Source organism: Schistocerca gregaria, chromosome 3, assembly GCF_023897955.1.
Source record: "Schistocerca gregaria isolate iqSchGreg1 chromosome 3, iqSchGreg1.2, whole genome shotgun sequence".
Lineage (NCBI taxonomy): Eukaryota > Metazoa > Arthropoda > Insecta > Orthoptera > Acrididae > Schistocerca > Schistocerca gregaria.
This window is the reverse complement of record NC_064922.1, coordinates 836500886-836524124: the sequence shown is the minus strand read 5'-3', so window position 1 is coordinate 836524124 and position 23239 is coordinate 836500886. Positions and strand designations below refer to the sequence as shown.

Genomic DNA, 23239 nt, shown 5'->3' with positions numbered 1-23239 from the left:
CGAGACTGTTTTGGCACAAATGGTCATTTTTATGTACCTCGTTTACATAAATAACATGATAGAACATAACTCATGAAATACCAATATCAAATACCTATTAGGCCTACTATAAGCAAAAAATTTTATGTTGGAAGTAGTTTCACATTTCATTCATACTCATACACTCCTCCAGTTTCTCAAGCATGAGATTGAAAAGTAGTAGATGAAAATTTTATATAAATTTGAAATGTTCATATACCTCCATTTAATTTGTGTGATGTCCCCATTTCTTCTCCTTCCTCATTCCAACAAACAATCATGTCATCATTAATTCTGTAACTATTTTTGCCATTGTCAAAACTTTTTCTCCAGTTAACTTCACTAACCCTGCCAGAATCACAGGTACAGTTATCTCACGTTTATTCTTCGGTTTGGAATTATTATGTGTTTGTGCAATGCATTTTCTGCACTATTCCCAGAATAGAACTTACAGCAGCTGCTAATCAGGGCTGAGAAACTGGTAGTATAGCAATCTGGCAAAAAAATTTCTGTTAAAATTTCATTTTCTTGGGTACGCCGATATGATAATATGTAATCTTTCTTACCTTTTAGTCCTTTCTTTCCACACTGGTAATTTGAATCTATTGATTCTGCTGATCATTGCACACCCAATCGACCACGTGAACAAACAGTGACTGGCATTCATCCATTCATGTTCATTTGGCTCAGCTTATATAGCCCCCCTGGCAGATACATCATGTACACTACGTACGCTTTCAAAAATCAACTCATGATATGTTCAGAAATCAATTTAAATTGTGATAAAAAATGTTCAAGAAACAGCTGGGATGCATTTAAAAAACATATGAATAATCGATAGGCCAATGTGTGCTCAATGGTAGGTGCTTCGTGAAGCAAAGTTTTTTTCTTCAAGAATATGAATTTGGTACACCTTGTAATTGCCACCTGGAGCAGATGCCACAGATTGCCCCCCCCCCCCCCCCCCCTCCCATATCAATGCCTGCATTGCTTTTACAGGGGCAGACGTGAACTCCGAACATAATTTATTGCTTACAAACTGCAGATTAAAACTGGAAGGCAGGAAATCAAGGAAATAGGATCAGTATAAATTCAAGAAACCTGTGTTTTTTTGGGAATTTCAGAGCAGTAGGCACTGTATGGCTGTAAGAGGGGAAAGTATTGCAATAGACGACGAATGGATAACCTTGAGACATAAAATAATGAAGACAGCAAAAGGTCAAACAGGTAAACAGACAAGAGTTACTAGAAATTCTTGGGCAACACAGAAGATAATTAAAAAAAGCAGGAAATATAAAAATGCAGAAGATAAATAAGCAAAAAAGAATCAGAGGTCTAAAACATGACATGGATGGAAAATGCAAAATAGCTAAGCAAGAATGGCTAGAGAACAAATTCATGGCTCCAGAATGAGATTTTCACTCTGCAGTAGAGTGTGCACTGATATGAAACTTCCTGGCAGATTAAAATTGTGTGCCAGACCAAGACTCAAACTCAGGACCTCAGTAGCGGACATGCCCACAAAAGTCAAAGGTCCCCGAGTTCGAGTCTTGGTCCAGCACACAGGTTTGATCTTCCAAGAAGTTTGAAATTCATGGCTGTAAAAGCATGCATAATTAAGGAAAAGATAGATGCCACCTATAAGGAAATTAGATAGACTTTTGGAGAAAAGATGCAGCTGCATGAATTTCAAAAAGCTCAAATGACAAGACAGTACTAAGCAAAGAAGGAAAAGGTGAAAGTTGGAAGGAACGTGTAGATGGGCTGAACAATGGAAATGAACTTGAAGGCAATATTATAGAAAGAACGAGAAGCAAGTAAATGAATATGAGAAGGGAGATATGATACAGAAATAAGAAACTGACAGGTGGCTGAATGACATAAGTGGAAACAAGGCTCCCGGGGTAGACACATTCCCTCAGAATTACTGAGATTCTTGGGGCAAAACAATTCAATGTGACACTCAAGGTGTATCAGAAGGAGAATGTAGTAATTTATCATAAAGTGGACATGCTGAGTTGCTAAGTCATATTCCATTCTGGATTTTCCATTGTTAGAATGTAATAATTCCCATTCTACAGAAGGCAGAAGCTGGCAGGTATGAATACTACAGAACCATTAGTTTAATAAGTCATGGGTGCAAAATAATGATGCTAGTTATATATAGAAAAATGGAAAAACTGCTAAAAGTCTAACTTGTAGAAGAATTCCCATTCATCAGGAGGCAGAAGCTGGCAGGTATGAATACTACAGAACCATTAGTTTAATAAGTCATGGGTGCAAAATACTGATGCTAGTTATATATAAAAAAATGGAAAAACAGATAAAAATCTACCTTGTAGAAGATACATTTAGATTTCAGAGAAATGCAGAACCACACAAGGAAGTAGTGTCACTACAGCATATCTTAGAAGAGAGACTAACCTATGTTTATTGTATTTGTATGTTTAGAAAAGGCTTTTGACAATGTTGAATAGACAAATTCACTGATATTTTGATGGTAGCAGGGATAAAATACAGGGCCTGAAAAATTATTTATAGCTTTCACAGAACCCAGACAGCAGTTAAAAGAAGTTGAAGGACATTACAGAAAAGCAGTGGCTGAGAAGGTATAAGACGAGGTTGTAGCCCATCCCCAATATTATTCATTCTGCGCATAGTGCAAACAGTGAGTAGAAAGAGAAATTTGGATAGGGAAAAAAATGTAAACTTTAAGGTTCGCCAATGACATTGTAATTCTGTCAGAGACATCAAAGAACTCGGAAGAGCAACTGAACAGAATGGATAGTGTATTGAAAAGAAATTATAAGATGAACATTGGTTAAAGTAAAAGAGAGGTAATGGTATATAGTTGAATTAAATCAGGCACTGCTGAGGAAATTGGATAAGGAAATAAGGCATTTAAAGAAGTAAATGAATTTTGCTATTTGGGAATCAAAATAAATGATGACCAAAATAGAGAAGATATAAAATACGACTGGCTATAGCAACAACAGCATTTCTGAAAAAGAGAAATTTGCTATTATTAAATATAAATTTAAATGTTAGGTAGTATTTTCTGAATCCTGGAATCCTGCTTTGGATGGTGATGGTACATGGATGATGAGCAGGTCAGACAACAAGAGAACAGAAGATATTGAAAAGTGGTGCAACATAAAAATGGCGAAGATTGGCTGTGTAGACTGTATACACTGAGCGAATTTAATAATGTATTGTTAGGATTGTAACAGATAAATATACTTCATGCTGCAAAGAGTGAGACTCAGAGGACTTAAATGGAAATATTTGGTAGAAAGACAACATTTTTCTCACAAAATAGTGATAAAGAAATTTAAAGAAGCAATATTTAAGGAGCACCCCAAGACATTTCTACTGCCTCCATTCTATATGCCATTAGAGACCAAAAGAAGGATGTATGTGATATTAGGGTAAATACAAAGCCACATAGGCAGTAATGGTTTCCTTGCTCAGAACATAAATGGAATGTGACAGAACAATAGTTGACAAATGCAACACATGATACATAATGTCATTATGGTCTATTAGGAACATGTTCAATGCTTATCTTAGCCTCTAAACAGAATGTTCTATGCATAACTATCTGGTTCACAAGTGATTGTAAAATATGGGGCTGTGTCTGTTCTACAATCCATCATGGACACTGATCTGTAAAACCCTGCACTTGTGTACAATTGATGTTTGAGGTTTATCAAATGTAAATAATATAGAAACACAAGTTGTTGAAGGAACAGCAGCGTGTAGCAAACAGTTATGACCAGCAGATACACAAGAGTCATGAAAGAGGTATCAAAAGACAACAACCTTAAACATTTGCTTGAAGCAATTTATGTTAACATGTGCAGTATTTACACACTATTATTTTCTAAAGTAGAAATTGCTGTTCAAATGGTTCAAATGGCTCTGAGCACTATGGGACTTAACTTGCGAGGTCATCAGTCCCCTAGAACTTAGAACTACTTAAACCTAACTAATCTAAGGACATCGCACACATCCATGCCCGAGGCAGGATTCAAACCTGCGACTGTAGCGGTCACGCGGTTCCAGACTGTAGCACCTAGAACCGCTCGGCCACCCCAGCCAGCAGAAGTTGCTGTGTTGTAGTATGTTCTTCCCCCATTTATCATCAAAGCACAATGTGGATTTTCAACGAAGTGATTAAAACACTGCACAGCCCATGGCAAAAAGCTAGTTAATGTGACCACTGCTCTGGCTTTTAATGTTCAACCACAACAGTGTTGATACACTAAAAACAATGTGGCATTTCCATATGTTGTCCTCGTCAAATATGTATGCTGTTTCATTCCACTGTTTCGTAACACATAATTACTGTCCTTGAGTCCATAAATCTGTTAGCAATAGTGGAAACTTTTTGGGCATGTTAAAATTTCAATAATTTGGAGCCTTCAGCTTTGTTGAATACTGAAAATGTAATTATAGCTGCAAATTAATTTTTCATTGTTTTTTTCGACAGAAGATGGAAAGTTTGCTAAAGCCAACATTTACATGGGGTCCACCTAATCCACATCTGCGAGCAGTGCGTAAGAAGTACAAACCATCAGAAGAGATTCGCTCACAACCTTTCACCTATCATCAGTGGCGCATGGAACTTTATACTGAAGATAAGATGTTACATGAGAATCCAGAAGATACACAAACATAAAGAGTATCTATCTCATTATACTGTGACATATTAATGTTGTTGGATTAAGAAAATAAAATTCTTACAATTTTTTGTAATATAATATTTCATGAAAGTGCATTATTCTTATATTATTATTATATTATTATTATTCTTATATTATTATTATAAATTATTGTGTCCTTTTAGTATGGGCACTTCTGTAATTGTCAACCTGGTGTGTACAATACTGATGAAAGATGGGTCTCCTAAATTTAGTTCCTTCACCAAATAACTCTATTACAGAAGAAAAACATCAAAAAGGCAAACATAACAATGGTTTAATTATAGCATGGTTGAAAGTTAATAGTGGCTGGAGGGAAAATTTTCTGCTATTCATAACAGGATGGTTTAACTTCCAACTGCTTTGGAAAAAAATTCTGGATAACAGAAATTTTTGTAATTTCCTTACAAGGTCAGGTGCCAAAGTGGATGCCTCAGAAATTGTGTCATTATTGATATGTCATGCATGTCCAATTGTAAGCTCATTTTACAGAAACATAAACATTGTGCTTCTTGCCATTGGGTAATCAAGTCATCTGCAGACTTTAAACCTGACCAGCCAGAATTCATTCTGTGGAAGCTAACTAGGTCAGAGAGAGAGCTTTCCATTTAATGTTCGGGAATTACGCTGTAACATAGGAATCAATACCAAAAAAGTTGATTGTTTTTACCATTTTTTTCAGCTATAGTACCTTTTAGAGAGTATGCAATATAGTAACAGTATTTCTATTAATGAAAAATTTTGACTTTCTAATTTTAAGTGGTGTGTAATATGTTGCTCTTGAATTAATATGTATTCCCATGAAGTGAGAAAAACATATTAAAAACAAAGATTCCAAGACTTACCAAGCGGGAAAGCGCCGGCAGACAGGCACAATGAACAAAACACACACACAGAATTACTTGCTTTCGCAACCGATGGTTGCTTCTTCAGGAAAGAGGGAAGGAGAGGGAAAGACGCAAAGATGTGGGTTTTAAGGGAGAGGATAAGGAGTCATTCCAATCCCGGGAGCGGAAAGACTTCCCTTAGGGGGAAAAAAGGACAGGTGTCCACTCGCATCCATCGGTTGCGAAAGCTAGTAATTCTGTGTGTGTGTTTTGTTCATTGTGCCTGTCTGCTGGCGCTTTCCCGCTTGGTAAGTCTTGGAATCTTTGTTTTTAATATGTTTTTCCCATGTGGAAGTTTCTTTCTATTTTATTCCCATGAAGTGATTTTCATAAGTTTCTTTTTTTTCTCTTTGTAAGGAGCAAAAACTAGTCAATGGTAGAGGCACAGAATCTATCAGAAGCAACATGGTCCTTTTAAATGAAGTGTTTAATAATAAAGCATAACATTTATCTTACAAGTAGTAATCATGTTTGAGGACCTTTCATCAAACATTTTTTTCAATTGTACAATAAATTTTAAGTACTCTAATTTATACTGTGTGACTTGCACTCTGTTACAGCACTAGCCAGTTCTAACATGTCAGAGGTCAGTGCCTGATGACCATGTAACTGCCACAGATTGTTGCAAGAAACTGTTTCTGCATACAACCACCATTCAGCAACCAACAGTGAAACTGAAATCAGGAACACCACTTTGACATTACAACTGTATAACTTCATGTCACCTGGGGTGCCAAAATGACAATATGTTGAGTCAGGACATGTATAAGTAGTGCCCATCTGATTGGAAAAGGGCATCAAGTTGGCAACTACTGTTAAGCAAGCTACCGCCATGTGGTCCAGATAAACATCACTGCCCAATCAATATCTACATCACTGCTCAATGATCATCTGCTGGTGCAGCAATCAACATCAGTCAGCATCATTCAAAGGAACCACTTGCCATTCAGCCCTACAATGAGCACCTATTTGCCTGTGGCACCGATGAGGTTGGCACCAGTATCGATCTGAGTATCGTCTTGAACTAAGCTAAACATTATCTTTCCGCAGTTTCGCGATCCAGATCTTTGTAAGCCTTACTCATGTAAAGAGATGAATAAATGAACTCCTGATTATAAGGTGTTGTTGGGTGTACCTGACCCAAGCATCTACCTCACCCGAGTTGTAACGTCTTCCGTTTTCGCCAGTTTACTGTGTCCGCGGCCTCCGTGTCGGTTATTTTCACGTGTATTACATCAACCCAACATTCGAACAATGGCTTCGGCCCAATGCCTAATGCGGATTTTGTGATCGACATGCATCGTGTTGCGGGCGATGTACACCCATCAGGACTGCAAGACGATGCCTCTCACTCAACAATTACGCCAATTTCACCGGACGTTTTCACGCCTGCAATAATAAGTGACGTAAGGAGTGTGCATGACTCCGACTATCAGACGCCTTTGTTCCCACCACATGTGCCCTCCCTCATTGACAGTGAGGTAATACCTCTTATGGATTTCCGTGCAGTATGGTATCAATGCCGATTTCTGCAAATGCTTCGTTGGATAATCTACCACTGCCAGGACAACAGTTTGCCATGCCACAATCCGTGCAGTACCACATGGATTCCTGCCACGTGGCTGGAACTGCTTTGTTCACAGGTCAACCTCCTCAGCATCCGGCCACGCCCGCACCTGCCTCGGTTCGGCATCAGCACATGCCTTCCTGCTTCAATACCCTGGCCTGCAACAGGAACAATACCTTGTTATCTGTGCCTGACCTCCATCTCCGTCCTACTGCTACGTCTCAGTGTTTTATGCCATGACATTCACCTTATCCGCACACCATTTTGAGTGAAGTGACTATGAACACTGAACATTCACACATTCTGCCTGACGTTTGACATCATTTTCCTCACTGTGCTTCTCAACAGCCTGCAGCTCCGCAACCTCCCTGCAACACAGGTGGCTCCGACTGATCATACGTCAAGTTTTCCACGGACTGGCAAGTTTTCCACGGACTCGCACGTGTTTTCAAACTTTGAACTTTTTCTCACCTGTCACCCCCATGCCGGCTCCAGTCGAGCTTCCACTACCGTTCTCAGCACATCTCATTGCCTCATCTGTGTCAGTTTTCCGTGACACATCAATCCGAACACATTCGCAACGTGTCGAACTTCCGCAGCTGCAATTGACACATTATGGTGTCTCACCCGCGTCGGCCTTCCACGTTGCGACGGATCACGCTCAACCACAATGCGTCACCTTCACGCTGCCACCTCACCAGCCTTCGTTACCACATACCCTGGAGACACACTCTCCTGGAAAACTGCAGCAACAGCAGCTCATTTCAGGTAGTGCCCCGACGAATTCAGCTCAACCTGTTCTTCCGAATGCTCTACAAAGCTTACCGGTGCTGCCACCGTTCAATCCTGACAGGGCAACAAACTGGTTCAAAATTGTGGACAAAGATTTCTACCATTTAAAACTCGACGAATCAACCAGATTTCTGTGCATCATCCCCCACCTGCACGACCAGGAGGACTTGATTGCTGACCTGGTCGATGCCCCGGTCTCAGCTACTCGGTACACTCTAGCCAAAAAGACAGCTCTAAGTCGGGTTGCGTGCTCAACTGAGACAGCAATATGGCAAGAGCTCCACGTCAAGCAACTAGGCAATGACAAACCTTCACAACTTTGGAGATGGCTACGAGCCCTGGTCAGTGATGATCTACTCTCTGACACATCTCTCCTCGCCATCTGGTCAGATAAACTACCTCCTCACATCCGTTTTGCTCTGGCTCAGAGGTCTCCCGAACCTGTCGAGCAACAAATAACAATTGCTGACAAACTAAATGATGCATCACTGCTCTATTTCGCCAGCCACTGCCTACCTGGCAAGTCTCAGGTTCTGGCTCCTCGTCCTGCAGCTGGATGCGGCTGGGGCCGCCCTGTACTGACTGTACTGCCCACTCCGGGACGCAGTAAACAAGCAGCTGGGCTGTCAACGGCTCCACCCTTGGTTACGCCCCTTCCTGTAACCAAACCGGTTGCGACCACCGAACCTCAAACACCGCCTCTGGCAACGAACTTTCTGCAGAAAATGCAACCGCACTACCCATATTGTTACTTCCACACACGGTTTGGTGAGGTGGCACAGAACTGCAGACCATCCTGCTGCTTCCCAAACGCCAATCGCAGGTAGGCCTGGGTGCCGCCTCCTGCGCACAACATGACAGGCACCTCTCAGTGCTCCATTCTGTCCGGGAACAATCAGATAATTATGGACGACTTTATATTAAAGACATTTTGTCAGGATACTTTTTCCTAGTGGACACAGGCGCCGATGTTTCACTGCTGCCTACGTCCTCAGTGTCATTGAACATCCGCCCTCATCATACTTCACTGCAAGCTGTGAATTCAACTAAACTACAATGCTCGAGTTCAACCTCCCACGTCATCTCACTCTCCGCAAACTGCAAACTCGAGTGGACTTTATTAGTGTGCAATATTGAGGAACCTATACTAGGCATTGACTTCTTGCGACACCACAAACTTTCACCGGACGCAAGGAAAACTTCGAGCTCTCCCTCTGGCTCCACGAAACTCAGCTCCAGCTCTCCAACGCAGCAAAGGAATTACAGACACTGCAGCAAGGACAAAACAAGGTCAGGAAGTGCGCCGAATCAGCTTGTAGTCCCAGCAATCGAGCCTCTGTGTGCTTACCTCCCACTACCTCTTGCAACTGTGCTATCATGTTTACCATAACGTGTACTGACAGTTCCACAGGACCACACCCCCCTAACATGGCAGCATTTGACACACGGCCGGACACGAGTGCGCATGCGCGACGAGTGTCATGTGCTCCCGACTGACAACTCCTACCCCTCTCCTCGTGGACAGCACCTCAAACTATGCAACTTCAGCTTCTACATGCCGCCTTGTCACTGCTGCTGACAACACACACAGTACACTCACACCTAGTGCTTCGTCCACGAGTGTGCTGCCACAGGCCGCGCCCTCGGACAATGGACTCACTAACGCTTCACAAGCTCTACCGAGCTCATCCGACCACGGTGCCACTGCTTCGGGCCTGTGGCCATCTTGTCACATTGACTCCTGGGACACTTCGCCACCTTGGCTCCAGTCGGATCCGCCAAGTGGCTCCAAAAACCACAACCTCGCCTCGCCTGCCCTGTCCACCACACATTGTAAACAAACTGCCTCCCATGCCGCCGGCAACATTTCTGTCATCACCAACGGCATGGTTCACAAGCTTCGCCTCATGCCAGGCCTCCTGATTTCCAGTAAACCTTATTGACTTTGTCCCGAGCGCCTCTCCGACCTTAAGAAGCAAATTTCTGAACTTCCAAGCTCCGGTCATCGAACCCTATGCTAGCAACTGGTCTACACCCATTCATATGACACCCAAGAAAGACGGGTCCTGGTGCACGTGCGGAGACTACCGTCGACCATCGACTAAATGCACAAACAATTATGGGCACCTATCTCATACCCAACATTGCCGACTTTACCAGTTCCCTCGCAGGTGCGACCATGTTCTCTGTCATTGATTGCAAACGGGCCTGCCACGAGATCCCCATGACTCCTGAAGACATCGAGAAGACAGCAATCACCTCCCCAATCAGGTTACTTCAGTTTCGATTCATGCCCTTTGGTCTGAAAAACGCTTCATCAATGAGGTGCTATTCGACCTAAAATTCTGCTTTGCATATCTTGATGACATTCTTGTGTTCAGCTCCTCCATTGAGGACAGCATTCGACACGTGCAAACTGTATTGAACACTCTCGCGGCAACAGGCACTGAGACCAACCAGGACAAATTGCAGCTACATCAACCCGCTGTCACTTTTCTTGGTTTTTGGGTCTCTGCCGACAGAATTTCACCACCCCCTGACAAAGTACAAACAATACTAAACCTACCTAGACCTTCGTGATTCAAAGAGCTCTGCCACTTTCTGGGGATGGTTAATTATTACCGCCATCATCTAGCTCAGGCTGTGGAGATTCAGGCTCCACTGACGGATGCCTTGGAAGGCACCAACACTTCTGAATCTCGGCCCATTCCATGGATCCCTGCTATGACTGCCTCTTTCACTGCCCTCAAAAATCTTCTTGGTGAGGCCTGCACCATCGCAGCTTTTCATCACCACAGATGGGAGTGATACTGCCATTGGCGCTGTCCTTAGCCAGACAGTCGATGGCCAAACTTCACCTCTGCAGTACTTCTCGCGCAAGCTCACCAATGCACAGTGGAAATATTCCACGTTTAACAGGGAGCAGCTCGCAGTCTACAAAGTGATCAAGCATTTTAAGACTGACATTGAGGGACGCCCTTTCTATGTTTTAACAGACCACAAGCCACTGGCTGCGGCCATTTCAAACCCGCCAGCTGACCCGCCTCCTCGTCGCTTCAGATACATGGACTTCATATCTCAGTCCACCACCAATGTCAGACACATAAAGGGTGCTGACAATATAGTTGCTGATTTCTGTTTATTCGCTGTTAGACCTCTACGAACTGCCTAACCTCCAACCCGCCGATGAGCACATGCAAAACCTGATTTCAGACTCTACCTCTTCACTACACTTTGTCTGCACCACCTTCCCTGGCATTTCTGGTGAGATTTGGTGCGATGACAGTACAGGCACATTACGCCCCCTCATCCCAACCATGATCCGTTGAGCTGTCTTCAATGCACTGCATAATTTAGCCCACCCAGGTGTTCATGCGTCCACTCACCTGGAAAGAAGTACATTTCAAGTTTTCAGAAATTTACCTATTAAGAAATATAACATTTATAACACAGAATGTAGAAAGATATACAGTAACAATCAGTCAAAAAAGTTCTTAGTGAACACAAGGAATTAATGGTTTTGTAGATTCCACACTGCAATCATATTTCTTCGAAGATGAAATTTCATTCAGCAACTCAGGTTTGCCTAATAGGTATGAATAGAAGTCAGTGCAACTGTATTTACTGAAGTTTAAACAGGTCAGTAAAATACACTTAACGCTCCTCACCATAAATCTATTCCTCTCATCTGTCCACTGTGATGATAGTAAGCTGAAAACTCTTTCCGCATTTGCATTGTGGGCAGGGAGTGAAAAGAAGTACTGAACTATATTAAGCGATTCTCTGAACTGTTTATTACACTGGCAAGATCTGAAAAACCTACACCATTTTTCGTGTGCCATCAACTGATTCCATTGTTCACTGTCTGTTTCCACTTGTTGTTTTACAAATGACTGTATATGACTATTTCATCAAATAAGAGGCTGTCATTTACCAGAATGCCCTTTTCATTTAGCCACATTAAAGTATTTTCAACTACTGACCATTCTGGTGGTTCTGTGAGCATCATCCATGAGAATACAGAAAATTCAGCTATTCCTTGTAACCATGAGAATAAATAGTTTACTGAAGCATCCTAAAACATTGATACCGCTATGTCAAATTTCTTAACAGACTGGTCATCACAATCATTCAGCAATTTTTTTACACTTAGTGGTACAAAATGTCAATGTTTCCTTGAATTTAGACTTTTCAAAGCTTTTTTTAGACTGCTAATACTTCACATATGGAATTATTCTGTTTCTCAATGGTCAGAATGGATTGTTGGAAAACACTCATTTGTGAATGTACAAAAAGTAAATAACATTCATTTATAGAATCACTGAAAAAACTCTTTAAGATTGCAGGGCACTTTGAGTTAGACTGTGACAAAAAGTAAGATTTCAAAGGTTCATACATTTTCAAGATCCTTTCTATGGCTGGCAACAATGAAAGCCACCTTGTTTTGGAAAAGGAAAGTATTTTTTTGTAAGTGACACCAACAAATTCACAGAATTCAGTGAGTTCTGAAACACGAATAGAAAAAATATGAAAATGGTTGTACAACTTCATGACAATGCAGTCAATGTCAACAGATAAAACATCACAAGCACTATGAAGTGTGTTATGAACAACATGTGCTGGACAACCTATGCCAACAATGTTAGAGTTTTTTAATTTTTCTTTCAGATGTGTGAAAACATTATTACCCTCTTTCTTCATTAACCCCCCAAAATTACAGTTAGTATTGTCTGCACCAAATGCAACACACTTTGAGATGATACCGGATGAGAAAGGTAATTGGAAATTGTTTCAGACTTTTCATTCTGCAATTCATCAAGATCAAGCAATTTCGTCTGCAGTCCACCCTCACTTACAGAAAAATACTGAACTATCACAGGAAAAATTTTCTGATGCCCATGGTTTCTACCATCAGTAGATATTGAAAAGTATTTTGCACTGTTTACAGCAGCTATTACCTGTTTCTGGGAATGTGGAGCTATAACATTATTGATAATTGCTTCACACTCTGTTCTTCCACACAAAACATTTTCTGCAATCTTAGAATCAAGATTTTTGTTTTTTGTTTTGTTGAACACTGCAGTCATTAGAACGATAGCTTTGGTGGTGTTTAACAACACGGAATGGCAGGGTTCCTTCTGCTGCAGCTACGTTTTTCTGTTCCTGTGTGTTTGAAGTCACAAAATATCTCGTCATTTTTTGCGAGGAACCTGCCGACCGAAGATTCTTTCTGTGTTTCTCTGATTCCTCTGCAGCACCACCATGAAACACGGATACAGCACAGTTGCATACATTACATTTTGCTGAACAGTCATTGTCTGTAGCAGTGAAGCAAGGAAATTTCCTCTGAAGCTCTTCCGAAAACTTTGATTTTATCAGGGGGTACCAACACACGGAATATCAGTTTCAACTGATAGTTTATAAAATCGACACTCAGAAAATATTTTAACCACTTTGTAAATGTCTGAAAATAATCCTTGGAAATCGGGACAAATTACTTGTTTTTTTTAAAAAAAAGTTGGGACAAATTTTTGAGCCTCAAAAAATGGGACAATCCTGATTAATCGGGACGTATGGTCACCCTATTATTGCCCGTCCTACACGCAACAGAAAACAAACTCAGCATTTTTTATGGTGAGTAACACGAGAGAGGAGGATTCAAAGTTGCGTGAAGCATCTCTCTTGTGTGTTCAATAAGAGTTTTCCACACCTCAAGCAATACTATCAACTAATGTACTGAAAAAAGCCACTCCTAGCAAACATCATGCAAATGCACAGGTCAGAAAAAATCAAACTTTGTCTTTATTCCATCAAAATATACACTCCTGGAAATTGAAATAAGAACACCGTGAATTCATTGTCCCATGAAAGGGAAACTTTATTGACACATTCCTGGGGTCAGATACATCACATGATCACACTGACAGAACCACAGGCACATAGACACAGGCAACAGAGCACGCACAATGTCGGCACTAGTACAGTGTCTATCCACCATTCGCAGCAATGCATGCTGCTGTTCTCCCATGGAGACGATCGTAGAGATGCTGGATGTAGTCCTGTGGAACGGCTTGCCATGCCATTTCCACCTGGCGCCTCAGTTGGACCAGCGTTCGTGCTGGACGTGCAGACCGCGAGAGATGACGCTTCATCCAGTCCCAAACATGCTCAATGGGGGACAGATCTGGAGATCTTGCTGGACAGGTAGTTGACTTACACCTTCTAGAGCACGTTGGGTGGCACGGGATACATGTGGACGTGCATTGTCCTGTTGGAACAGCAAGTTCCCTTGCCGGTCTAAGAATGGTAGAACGATGGGTTCGATGACGGTTTGGATGTACCGTGCACTATTCAGTGTCCCCTCGACGATCACCAGAGGTGTACGGCCAGTGTAGGAGATCGCTCCCCACACCATGATGCCGGGTGTTGGCCCTGTGTGCCTCGGTCGTATGCAGTCCTGATTGTGGCGCTCACCTGCACGGCGCCAAACACGCATACGACCATCATTGGCACCAAGGCAGAAGCGACTCTCATCGCTGAAGACGATACGTCTCCATTCGTCCCTCCATTCACACCTGTCGCGACACCACTGGAGGCGGGCTGCACGATGTTGGGGCGTGAGCGGAAGACGGCCTAACGGTGTGCGGGACCGTAGCCCAGCTTCATGGAGACGGTTGCGAATGGTCCTCGCCGATACCCCAGGAGCAACAGTGTCCCTAATTTGCTGGGAAATGGCGGTGTGGTCCCCTACGGCACTGCGTAGGATCCTACGGTCTTGGCGTGCATCTGTGCGTCGCTGCGGTCCGGTCCCAGGTCGACGGGCACGTGCACCTTCCGCCGACCACTGGCGACAACATCGATGTACTGTGGAGACCTCACGCCCCACGTGTTGAGCAATTCGGCGGTACGTCCACCGGGCCTCCCGCATGCCCACTATACGCCCTCGCTCAAAGTCCGTCAACTGCACATACGGTTCACGTCCACGCTGTCGCGGCATGCTACCAGTGTTAAAGACTGCGATGCAGCTCCATATGCCACGGCAAACTGGCTGACACTGACGGTGGCGATCCACAAATTCTGCGCAGCTAGCGCCATTCGACGGCCAACACCGCGGTTCCTAGTGTGTCCGCTGTGCCGTCCGTGTGATCATTGCTTGTACAGCCCTCTCGCAGTGTCCAGAGCAAGTATGGTGGCTCTGACACACCGGTGTCAATGTGTTCTTTTTTCCATTTCCAGGAGTGTATGTAGCCTCAAGAATAAAATAGACCAGTTGCTAATAAATTTAAAAGACGAGTGTGAAAGTAAGCCTGATATACTGTGTTTCTCAGAACATCACGTTATGAGTGGAATCCACATGCTACAGATTGAGAACTTTAGTTTAGCCACTCATTACTGTAGATCTGTTATGTAAAAAGGTGGTGTTGCAATATTTATACAAAATAATATAGTGCATAAATCCCTAGATTTAAGCAAATACTGTGATGAACAACATTTTGAGGTGTGTGGCATCAAGTTATCAGCAGACAGTGCAACTGTTATTGTTCTGGCTGTTTACAGGGCACCTGCTAGAAACCTGATCGTATTTCTAAGACAAACTGAATCACTTCTGTCCCACCTAAGTAGGAAAACTAAATCTATCATTGTTATGGATGACTTCAATGTGGACCTTTTAACAGAAAATAGAAACAAAACAGACTTTGGACATTTAATGTACTGTTACAATTTAGTAGCAGTGGTGGACACTCCAACTAGAGTAACTGCCAGCTCTAGCACTTTAGTAGATAATGTATTTGTAGTAGATAAGGATATTTGTAATAAATTAACCATGAAAACTATTATAAATGGTGTCTCTGATCATGAAGGGCAATTCCTTACTCTAAACCAAATGAATGTACAAAGAAAATAAAATTTCATTTTGGAAAACATTTAGGATTATAAACAGACACACCACTGAAACCTCTAATCAGCAATTACAGCTTGTGGACTGGTCTCCTGTATATGCTACAGTTGATGTTTTGGATTACTAAAGGCATCAAAATCTCTTGTAAAACAAGAAGAGAACTATATGCTGCAGCCAGGAGTTCAAATGATAACAGTAGGATTACACACTATAAAATCTACAATAAAGTTCTGAATAAGACCATTCAGGCAGCAAAAGAACATGTGCTTGAAGGCAGAAATTGACAACTCGAGCAATAAAGTAAAACTATCTGGAAATTTGTAAAGAAGGAAACGGGGAAAAATGCAGTTTGTAGTGAACATATCCCCCCATGAACCATGGACCTTGCTGTTGGTGGGGAGGCTTGCGTGCCTCAACGATACAGATGGCCGTACCGTAGGTGCAACTACAACGGAGGGGTACCTGTTGAGAGGCCAGACAAATGTGTGATTCCTGAAGAGGAGCAGCAGCCTTTTCAGTAGTTGCAGGGGAAACAGTCTGGATGATTGACTGATCTGGCCTTGTAACACTAACCAAAATGGCCTTGCTGCACTGGTACTGCGTGGTAACATTTTGCACAGAGCATAACTTAATCATAGCTAACACTGGGTTCAAGAATGAAGAAAGAAGGTTGTATACATGGAAGAACCCTCTAGATACTAGAAGGTTTCAGATAGATTATATAATGGTAAGAGAGAGATTTAGGAACCAGGTATTAAATTGTAAAACATTTCCAGGCGCAGAAGTGGACTCTGGCCACAATCTATTGGTTATGAACTGTAGATTAAAACTGAAGAAACTGCAAAAAGGTGGGAATATAAGGAGATGGGACCTGGATAAACTGAAAGAACCAGGGGTTGTACAGAGTTTCAGGGAGAGCATAAGGGAACAATTGAAAGGAATGGGGGAAAGAAATACAGTAGAAGAAGAATGGGTAGCTTTGAGGGATGAAATAGGAAAGGCAGCAGAGGATCAAGTAAGTAAAAAGACAAGGGCTAGTAGAAATCCTTGGGTAACAGAAGAGATATTGAATTTAATTGATGAAAGGAGAAAATACAAAAATGCAGAACACGAAGCATGCAAAAAGGAATACAAACATCTCAAAAATGAGATTGACAGGAAATGCAAAATGGCTAAGCAGGCATGACTAGAGGACAAATGTAAGGATGTAGAGGCTTATCTCACTAGGAGAAAGATAGATACTGCCTACAGGAAAATTAAAGAGACCTTTGGAGAAAAGGGAACCACTTTCATGAATATCAAGAGCTCTGATGAAAACCCAGTTCTAAACAAAGAAGGGAAAGCAGAAAGGCGGAAGGACTATATAGAGGGTCTATAAAGGGGCTATGTTCTTGAGGGCAATATTATGGAAATGGGATAGGATGTAGATGAAGATGAAATGGGAGATATGATACTGCGTGAAGAGTTTCAGAGAACACTGAAAGACCTAAGTCGAAACAAGGTCCCAGGAGTAGACAACATTCCATTAGAACTACTGACAGCCTTGGGAGAGCCAGTCCTGACAAAACTCTACCATCTGGTGAGCAAGCTGTATGAGACAGGCGAAATTCCCTCAGACTTAAAGAATATAATAATTCCAACCCCAAAGAAAGCAGGTGTTGACAGATGTGAAAATTACCGAACTATCAGTTTAATAAGTCACAGCTGCAAAATACTAACACGAATTCTTTACAGACGAATGGAAAAACTAGTAGAAGCCGACCTCGGGGAAGATCAGTTTGGATTCCATAAAAACACTGGAACACGTGAGGCAATACTGACCCTGCGACTTATCTTAGAAGCTAGATTAAGGAAGGGCAAACATATGTTTCTAGCATTTGTAGACTTAGAGAAAGCTTTTGACAATGTTGACTGGAATACTCTCTTTCAAATTCTGAAGGTGGCACGGGTAAAATGCAGGGAGCGAAAGGCTATTTACAATTTGTACAGAATCCAGATGGCAGTTATAAGAGTCAAGGGACAGGAAAGGGAAGCAGTGGTTGGGAAGGGAGTGAGACAGGGTTGTAGCCTCTCCCTGATACTATTCAATCTGTATATTGAGCAAGCTGTAAAGGAAACAAAATAGAAGTTCGGAGTCGGCATTAAAATCCATGGAGAAGAAATAAAAACTTTGAGGTTTACCAATGACATTGTAATTCTGTCAGAGACAGCAAAGGACTTGCAAGAGCAGTTGAACGGAATGGACAGTGTCTTGAAAGGAGGGCATAAGATGAACATCAACAAAAGCAAAGCGAGGATAATGGAATGTAGTCGAATTAAGTCGAGTGATGCTGAGGGTATTGGATTAGGAAATGAGACACTTAAAGTAGTAAAGGAGTTTTGCTATTTAGGGAGCAAAATAACTGATGATGGTTGAAGTAGAGAGGATATAAAATGTAGACTGGCAATGGCAAGGGAAGCGTTTCTGAATTTGTTAACATTGAGTATAGATTTAAGTGTCAGGAAGTCATTTCTGAAAGTATTTGTATGGAGTGTGACCATGTATGGAAGTGAAACATGGATGATAACTAGTTTGGACTAGAAGAGAATAGGAGCTGACCAAATGTTGTGCTACAGAAGAATGCTGAAGATTAGATGGGTAGATCACATAACTAATGAGGAGGTATTGAATAGAATTGGGGACAGGACGAGTTTGTGGCACAACTTGACTAGAAGAAGGGATGGGTTGGTAGGACATGTTCTGAGGCATCAAGGGATCACCAATTTAGTACTGGAGGGCAGTGTGGAGGGTAAAAATTGTAGAGAGAGACCAAGAGATGAATACACTAAGCAGATTCAGAAGGATGTAGGCTGCAGTAGGTACTGGGAGATGAAGAAGCTTGCGCAGGATAGGTTAGCATGGAGAGCTGCATCAAACCAGTCTCAGGACTGAAAACCACAACAACAACACAACAATAGTGAACATATCCAAATCAAAAGTGAGGGTAATCTTGTTAGCGATCCAAAAACAGTCGCAGACACATTCAACAACAATTTTTCTAACAGTAACAGAAAAAATAGGTTTACGAGGGTCCATGAAGCAAGCCATCAATCTCTTGAAAGCTAGAGTACTTGGTTCAGTACAACACATGAAGGTAAAAACAGTCACTGCTCAAGAAATTGAAATAGTTATTAAATACCTGAAAAGTAAAAACTATGCTGGAATTGACAACATTTCTAACATATTATTAAAATACTGCTCCAGCCATGTAAGTAAAGCCCTTTGCCACATTTTTGATGTGTCACTTATGCAAGGAATAGTTCCTGAGAGGCTTAAGTAGGCCTATGCAGTTGTAAAACCGCTGTATAAGAAGGGGGATAAGACGGATACTGCTAACTATAGGCCAATATCACTACTGACAAGCTTTTCAAAGGTTTTAAAGAAACTAATGCATGCCAGGATAGTTAAGCATCTCAGTGAACACAGTATCTTCAGCAAAAGTCAGTTTGGATTTCAGAAAGGTTTGTCAACAGAAGATGCAATCTTTGCATTTACTGGCAAACTCTTGGAATCTTTCAACAAAAAACTGAAAGTGATTGGCATATTTTGTGACCTAACAAAAGCACTTGACTGTGTAAATCACCAAATTCTTTTACAAAAAGCTGCCCATCTCGGTATAAGTGGTGCAGCAGGGAAATGGCTTAACTCATATTTGTCAAACAGGAAACAAAAAGTTGTTGTAGATAGTCAAGATGGTGTCCCATTATCTTCAGAATGGGGTACCATCACATGTGGAGTGCCGCAGGGCTCAGTTCTGGGCCCACTACTTTTTATTATATTTATAAATGATCTCCCTCTCTGTACGGAATATTGTAGATTCACCATTTTCGCTGATGACAGTACACTGCGTATTGATAATTCAGTAGATAAACTTGAGGTAACAGCAAATAAGGTTTTAAATGAAATGGTGAACTGGTTTAACATTTAACAAACTACATTCAGTTCCACACAACAGCCAAAGATGAAGAAATAGTAGTAAAAATAGGTGAGCAGACAATAACCAGGGTAGATTCCTCAAAATATCTATGCTTGCATATTAATAGCAAACGGAATTGGTCAAACCACATCCTGGATCTATGCAAAAGACTAAGTTCAGCAACATGTGTATTGCGCATTGTTTCTTCTTATAGAAATATGGAAACCATGAAGTCAGCATATTATGGTTACTTTCATGCAATTATAGCATTTGGAATTATGTTTTGGGGAAATCAGCCACCGGCTAAAAAAGTAATGAGTGTACAAAAAAGAGCCACAAGGATCATGTGTGGAGTCCACCCTAGAGCCACATGCAGGAATCTTTTTAAGAAGCTTGAAATACTTACATCCACTGCGCAATATATATTCTCTTTGATGTGCTTCATAATGAAAGAAAAATCCATCTTTAAGCTGAATAGTGCATATCAGAGTTACAATACTAGAAGAAAACATGATATCTACTATGAACAGCCAAATCTAAGTATGGTGCAGAAAGGAGTCCATTTCAGTGGCTGTAAGGTTTTTAATGCCCTCCCTTCAAGAATTAAGTGTTTGGTAGATGATGATCTCTTGTTTAAAAAAACCTTAAGGCAGTTCTTATTGCAAGGATCATTTTATACGATAGAAGAGTTCCTGAACTACAGCGTTTAACATTTCTTGTATTGTAAATTGCAAATGTATGCCCAAATTTGTATTTGTAATTCTGAATATCTTTATTGTAAACATATATTTTGCAATATTTATTTCTCTGTAACACTTATTATTTTGTAATCTTTATCTATCTCTAAAATGTATTTTTTGTAGTGGGACCTAAGTTACTGTTTACTGTTTTTGTTTGTAATCTCTATCTATCTCTAAAATGTATTTTTTTGTAGTGGGACCTAAGTTACTGTTTACTGTTATTGTTTTGTTTTATGTATTACTATAAATTCTGGCCAAAAGCTTGTAAAATTGACACGTTCCATATCCTGTGATAGTGTCACAACATGGATCATCGGAACAAGAGATAAATAATTAAATAAATAAATAAATAAATAAAATAAATAAATAAACTCTACAACAAATGCTGTGCTCCAAATGTACATTCTCAGAAACTAATTCCATAAATTAAGATATATGTTTGCAGTAGTAGAATTGTCTCCACTTGGAATGCCCTCTTTGCTGTGCTGGTCTGCTTCTTTATGTCCTCCTTGCTTCGTTCATCTTGGGTTATTTTGCTTCCAAGGTAGCAAAGTTCCTTAACTTTGTCTACGATGTGACTGGCAGTTTTGATGTTACCTATCTTGCTATTCTCATTTATGCTACATCAATATTTTCATCTTTTTCTGGTTTACTCTCAGTCCACGTTCGATACTCAGTAGACTGTTCACTCCCTGCATCAGATAATGTAATTCTTCATTTTTATTAAGGATAGCAATCTCATTGTCGAATTTATTGCTGATATCCTTTTACCCTGAATTTTAATCCCGTTGTTGACACTTTCTTCTATTTCTGTCATTACATCATCAATGCACAGATTAAACATTAGATGCTAAAGACTGCATCCTTGTCTTACACCCTTTTTAATCTGAGGACTACATACTTGGTCTTCCAGTCTTAATGTTCCCTCTCAGTTATTGTACTTGTTGTATATTACCAGCCTCTCCCTATAACTTATTCCCATTTTTCTCAGAATTTTGAACATCTCGCACCATTTTACATTGTCAAACATTTTTTCTAGGTCAACAAATCCTATAAGCCTCTCCTGATTTTTCTTCACTTTTGCTTCCATTATCAAGTGCAATGTCATAATTTTCTCTCTGATGCATTTACCTTTCCTAAAGCCAAACTGGTCATCATATAAAATATCCTCAATTTTCTTTTCCATTCTTCTGTTTATTATTCTTGTTAGCAGCTTGGATGCATGAGCTGTTAAGCTGATTGTTTGATAGTACTTGCACTGATCTGCTCTTTCTACCTTCAGAACTGTGTGGATGATATTTTTCTGAAAGTCTGATAGTACACTGCCAGTCTCACAAATTCTACGTGCCAACTTGAATAGTTATTTGGTAGCCACTTCTGCTAATGATTTTAGAAATTCTGATAGAATGTTATCTATTCCTTCTTGAACCCAAGTCCTCCAGAGCTCTCTTAACTTCTGATTCTAATACTGGATCCCCTATCTCTTCCATACCAACTCCAAATTATTCTTCTAACACATCAGACAAGTCCTCTCCCTCATAGAGGCCTTCATTGTACTCTTTCCATCCATACACACTCTCATCTGAACAGCAGAATTCTCATCCCATACTTAATGTTGTCACCCTTACTTTTAAATTCACAAAGATTGTTTTCACTTTTCTTTTCTCTGAACATTTTTGTATTTCCTTCTTTCGTCGATGGCTTGAAGTACTTTTTATGTTACCCACAGTCTCTTCATAATTACCTATGTCTGTTTGTCTAGCACTGTGATTACCCAATAAACCTCAGTCTATTCTTCATCATTACCAAATTGTGATCAGAGTCTATATCTGCATAGGTATGCATTACACTCCAGTATCTGATTTCAGAATCTGTCTGTGATCATGATGTAGTTGAGCTTGAATCTACCCTTGTCTTCAGGTCTCTTCAATTATACCTCCTCCTCTTGTGATTCTTATGCAGGGTACTCACTATTACCATATGTAATTTATTGCAGATCTCAGTTAGTCCCTTGCCTTTCCTGTTCCTAGTGCGAAGCCCATATTCTCATGTAATGCTTTCTTTTATTCTTTCCCTACAACTGCATTCCCATCACCAAAGATTATCAGATTTTCATATCCATTCACATACTGAACCACTTGTTCAGTATTCTGATGTACTTTCTCTATCTCTTCACCTTCTGCTTTCAAAGTTTGCATGTGTTCCTGAACTATCATTGTCGATGTTGGTTTGCTGCTGAATCTGATGAGAACAACCTTATCACTGTTGCCACTTTCTGTCCCACCTTCCTATTCATAATGAATCCCACATCAGTTATACCATTTTCTGCAGCTGTTGATATTACCCTGTACTCTTCTGACCAGAAATCCTTAACTTCTTTCCATTTATTTTCTCTGGCCTCCACTATATCTGGCTTGAACATTTGTATTTCCCTTTTCAGATTTTCTAGCTTTCCTACTATCTTCTCACTTCTGATGTTCTGTGCTCCAACACATAGATTGTTATTTCTTTGTTTATTATTCCATATTTTCATTGTCGTCACCTCCCCCTTGTCAGTTTCCTCCAGGAGATCAGAATGGGGGACTAATCAGGAATCTTTTGCCAATGGAGAGATCATCATGACATTTTTTCAATTACAGGCCACGTGTCCTGTTGAACCATATTCTGCGTCTTTCA

General features: G+C 40.9%; 1 protein-coding gene across 1 annotated transcript in view; it reads left to right on the top strand.

Annotated features, from left to right (window-relative positions):
- LOC126354596 (sodium-dependent nutrient amino acid transporter 1-like) overlaps window positions 1-4773 on the top strand; it is a 135221-nt gene extending 130448 nt beyond the window's left edge. Inside the window, exon 5 of the mRNA XM_050004347.1 lies at window positions 4511-4773. Within this exon, the coding sequence (XP_049860304.1) occupies window positions 4511-4699 (189 nt within the window). The 3' untranslated portion in view covers window positions 4700-4773. The remainder of the gene's footprint in view (window positions 1-4510) is intronic.
- Window positions 4774-23239: the final 18466 nt, after the last annotated feature.